This window comes from Pseudopipra pipra, chromosome 12, assembly GCF_036250125.1.
Source record: "Pseudopipra pipra isolate bDixPip1 chromosome 12, bDixPip1.hap1, whole genome shotgun sequence".
Classification (NCBI taxonomy): domain Eukaryota; kingdom Metazoa; phylum Chordata; class Aves; order Passeriformes; family Pipridae; genus Pseudopipra; species Pseudopipra pipra.
Window position 1 is genome coordinate 1252234 of NC_087560.1, and position 4744 is coordinate 1256977.

Below are 4744 nucleotides of genomic sequence, written 5' to 3' on the forward strand. Positions count from 1 at the left end.
CTTATCGCTCCTCGAAAGAACCTTCGCTCGGGGAGAGCGGATTTGGCAAAGAGAAAGTCTCTCGTTACAGAGAAAAAGGCTTGCCTTAAGTTAGCCAACAATACAAATCAGATAACAATGCAGAACAAACAGAATACCACAGCCAAGCAATTTCCATGTCAAACATCCCACTGCTCAGTACCTCCATTTGTAAGTGTGAATTGCAGACTAAGCTTCCTGCAAAGTCCACAGAGAGGTTAGTGCATACCTTCCCCCCCACCCCCAGCCACCGGGTACCATCGCACTGCAATTCCGCTGGCGGAGCCTTTTCACCCCTCGCCTTGTCTTCAAATGGAAATGATTCCCATTGGCCCAAGGTGTCCATGTAAATAGGTGTAAATGAAACCAGATTATGCCTTTCTCTCCAGCCCCCTCCTCCCTGCTCCCCTCCCCCTGCTCCCAAGGCGATTGTCATATGATAGCAAAGAAGTGGCACATTAATGAAGCGCCTCTACAGGGGTCTTTTCTGCTCATGTCACCACATAAAACTATCAGATGGTTAGAGGAAGGACATGGAGGCAACTACTTAGCTCATCGCGGCTGCAGAGAAGCAAACAAGCCTCTGCTCCAGTCCAGCTGCCGGTGGTGTAAAAGAAGCTGATTCAGCCCGCGGAGGCGAAGGGAGGGGTGTACAAGAGGATTCCCAAAACCGAGCCAGCTCGCTGCCTCCTCAGGACTAAACCGGAGCAGAGTGGCCGCGAAAGGAGCGACAGACACGCCGGAGGAGCGGGGTGGGAAAGAGCCCGGACTCTCAGCTGCGTCCCGGATGCGGACTGTCAACTTCCAGCAACTCTAAGGTGGGCATATGCAGGGGGTAGCACGAAGTGGGAGACGAGGGGAGGGGAGGGGATGGGGTCCCCTTCTCCTCCTCGCCGAGACCAGAAGACAGAGCTACCACTAGAGTAACTTTACGGCCGCGGGCTGCAGCGGGAAGGCCAGGCTCAGGGAGGCCGGAGCTGGGAGAGGCACACCGTTTTTCCCCCGCCGGCGGCACAGAGCTCCGGGCTGTTTTCTCCTGCCCCCATCCTTCCATCCCCCGCCCCCATCCCGAGGGCTGAGGTCCATCGTGCCCTTTCCCTGCGTCCTTCTGTGTCCAGCCCGGCCCCAGACCCACCGCCTGCCCCGACTGGGTGTCCGTGCAAATCCTCTCGGACTCAACCCTCTCCCCCCATCCCCGCCCCCTCCCTTGTCGATGCCCCTCTGCAGATCTCCCCGGTCGCCTTGCGAAGATGCCTCGCCCGGGCAGAAACACTTACAGTGATCAGAAGCCTCCCTACTCCTACATCTCGCTGACCGCCATGGCGATCCAGAGCTCCCCGGAGAAGATGCTGCCCCTGAGCGAGATCTACAAGTTCATCATGGACCGCTTCCCCTACTACCGGGAGAACACGCAGCGCTGGCAGAACTCCCTCCGCCACAACCTGTCCTTCAACGACTGCTTCATCAAGATCCCGCGGCGCCCCGACCAGCCGGGCAAGGGCAGCTTCTGGGCGCTGCACCCCAGCTGCGGGGACATGTTCGAGAACGGCAGCTTCCTGCGGCGCCGCAAACGCTTCAAGGTGGTCAAGTCGGACCACCTGGCCCCCAGCAAGCCGGCGGACGCGGCGCAGTACCTGCAGCAGCAGGCGAAGCTGCGGCTCAGCGCCCTCGCGGCCACCGGCACCCACCTGCCCCAGATGTCCACGTACAACCTCGGCGTGTCCCAGCCCTCCAGCTTCAAGCACCCCTTCGCCATCGAGAACATCATCGCCAGAGAGTACAAGATGCCCGGGGGCCTCGCCTTCTCCACGATGCAGCCCATGCCGGCCGCCTACCCCCTCCCCAACCAGTTGACTACGGTGGGCAGCTCCATTGGCACGGGCTGGCCCCACATGTACAGCTCCGGCATGATCGACACCGCCACCCCCATCTCCATGGCCAGCAGCGAGTACGGCGCCTACGGCGTGCCCATCAAGCCGCTGTGCCACGGGGGGCAGACTTTGCCGGCCATCCCCGTCCCCATCAAGCCGACCCCCGCCGCGGTGCCGGCCCTGCCCGCCCTGCCCGCGCCCATCCCCACCATCCTGTCGAACTCGCCGCCCTCCCTCAGCCCCACGTCCTCGCAGACGGCCACCAGCCAGAGCAGCCCGGCCACCCCCAGCGAGACTCTGACCAGCCCCGCGCCCGCCCTGCACTCGGTGGCCGTGCACTGACCCGGGCCGCCCGCGCGGACTCTGCCTTCCCTGTCTCCCAAAGTTTCCTCGGAGCTCTCCTCCCTCCCCGCCTCTCCCTCCTTCCGCTCCTTTCCTCTCTCCTCTCCACTCTTTTCCTCGAAAGCAGAGACAACTCCCCGCGGGAAGCTGAGGTTTGCCGTGAGCCCTCCCTCGGGGTTCGGCTTCCCCCCTGCTCCTGAACTTTGCTTTCCGTTCTCCCGAGGCGAAAGGACCCGGCCCCCGGCCCCCTCCCGCCCGGTAGGAACTGCCACTTGCATCGCTAGTTTTCCAAAAGTACTTCAGGCATCTTCGCTGTGCCGGCGGCCAGGCGAGCCTGGCCCGGCGACGCCTCTTTCCTTCCTTTGTACGGGGAAGAGCAGGGTGTATCCAGGACCGGTCTGTAATTCCACAGGCAGGGATGGCCGCTGCCTCACTGCACGGGAGCAGCGGCGTTTCCAGCCTCCAAGCAGCCAACGCTCGGATCTTGGAAACGCCGGGAAGTGCTCGTGTCCTTTGTGCGGGTCTCGTTGTTACGAGGGGCAGGATTTCCCGGGGCCAGGCTGCGGGAATCCCCGGGCAGGAGCCCCAGGCAGGGGGTGCGGGGCCGGCGCGGGAACAGGATCCACGAGAGGGAACCGCCGCGGTCCACTCAGCCCACACCTATAATGTTTACAAAGCGCCTGTTCTAATGTAAATACTGAACTTGCATCTGTACTGTACATCAGATGGGGTCCCTTTTGCAGTACCTGTTGTAACGTGGATGTTTACTGTAGTTTTCAGGTGAAAGAGAAGTTGACTCGCCTATTAACTTCTGATTAACCCGAAGGTTTCGGGGGCTGAGGTTTCCTTTGTTGTTTGTTGGGGTTTTTTGTTGTTGTTATTTTAAAAAATTTGTAGCTATTTATTTCATAGCTTAAAAACAAACAACAACAATAATTATAATAAAAAGAAACCTGTCACCAAGCACATGACCCGACATAGCTTAAAGAAAAGCTGCTGAAGTCACTGATAAAATGTGGAAAAGTAATACAATAGCAGGTACAAACTGTGGAGGTCATCCTGATTTCTGCTGGGGCTTTGCAAACAAGAGAGAGGGGGCTAGGGAAACTGTAAATGTTTGTGCATATGAATGATTATAAAATGTGTAAAATGCACTTTTGTTTGATATACTCCTTTCTAGTTTTAGGTAGTTTGCTGGAAACCGAACTGTTGTTCTGTTGTGAACTGCTTAAGTTAAGAAAAAAAAAAGAACACCCTCTCCAAATGGCATTAGTGTCTATTGAAACTGTAAAGACATTTCTTTTTAACTTTTTTTTCCCTGTACAGAATAAGCATGGCATTTTAAATATTGGTGTTCTTGTTCCCAGCATGTGTGTTTTAAGACAAAGGTTAAAAAGTGTCTACGTTAAATTATGAACCTAGTCGTCCAAATAATATTTTCTCATTAAAATATGTAAATGTAGATTTAGTTTCTTATTTGTCTTTTTAAAGAGTTTACAGGAGAAAAGAAAAAACATTAGTTGATGACAAAGGAATGACGCTATTCCAATATTTAGATAATCTAAACAGCCTTTTCATGCAAGGTTACTATAAATGTAGTTGTTTACATACCAGCACGTCTCAGATAAAGTTGTCGTTATTGCCGGTTTAGCGAAGGGATAACGCACTGAGTGTGTTCTGTGGGTTTATACATCTGTGCATCTACGCATACACATCTGCGTTTGTGCCCTCTGCACTCACACCGAATACAAACACGAATTACATTTACACCTGCTTGGATGTAACTTATCACCTACGCACTCCCAGTTACATTTTATCTAAAAAGTATAAAAATCAGTAAGCTCCTGCGGTAGAGAGCAAACATAAAAACCCTTAAAGAATTAGTTCCTTTTCAAGACTGAGAATACTGAATTTTTGCCAGTAGTGTTTTTTCTTACAAGTGGCATCTCAAAATCTTTTTCGAGTAAAAGTGAGCTATTATAGCCCTTTAGCTGTCGTTTAAGCCTCCTCAAGCACAAGTTAGTCCAGCCACTGCTGTAATTTCTCCATCTCTATTGATCAACACTTTCCAAAAACGGTAGGTTGCAAACTGTAACACTTAAAATTGTGCTCGTTTTTCTGTAATTAAATATACAGTGCCTTTTAAAAAGTAAGGGCAACGTAGTTACAATGAAAACTGGATTCCGGGCACACTTTCCAGTGGGGTTCTCCAAATCTGTTAGGGATTTTACAAGGATTCTGCGACTGCTGCAAATGACAGAAGCAATCCAGTGAAATTACTGGCGAAGTGTTTCGGAGACGAGGAGCCTGCGAGCACAGTTATGAGATAACCACACACTGAAGTGCTTCCTAGCAAGAAAACGATATTGTATTCTAATGAACAGACAGGATTCGCGAATTCTACGGCAATGATGTTACAGAGGTTTTGTCTCTGACTGATCTCTCTGAATTTCTGGACCACAAACACAGTAAGTGACATCCTCATTTACTTATTACAAACCACAAGGTCCTTG

General features: G+C 52.7%; 1 protein-coding gene across 1 annotated transcript; it reads left to right on the plus strand.

Moving 5' to 3' along the window:
• The first annotated feature begins 309 nt into the window (after nucleotides 1-309).
• Nucleotides 310-3693, plus strand: FOXB1 (forkhead box B1). Its single transcript, XM_064668330.1, has 2 exons — nucleotides 310-836; nucleotides 1246-3693. Exon 2 carries the CDS (start codon nucleotides 1269-1271, stop codon nucleotides 2229-2231), a length of 963 nt encoding a protein of 320 aa, XP_064524400.1. The 5' UTR covers nucleotides 310-836; nucleotides 1246-1268; the 3' UTR covers nucleotides 2232-3693.
• The last annotated feature ends 1051 nt before the right edge of the window (nucleotides 3694-4744 follow it).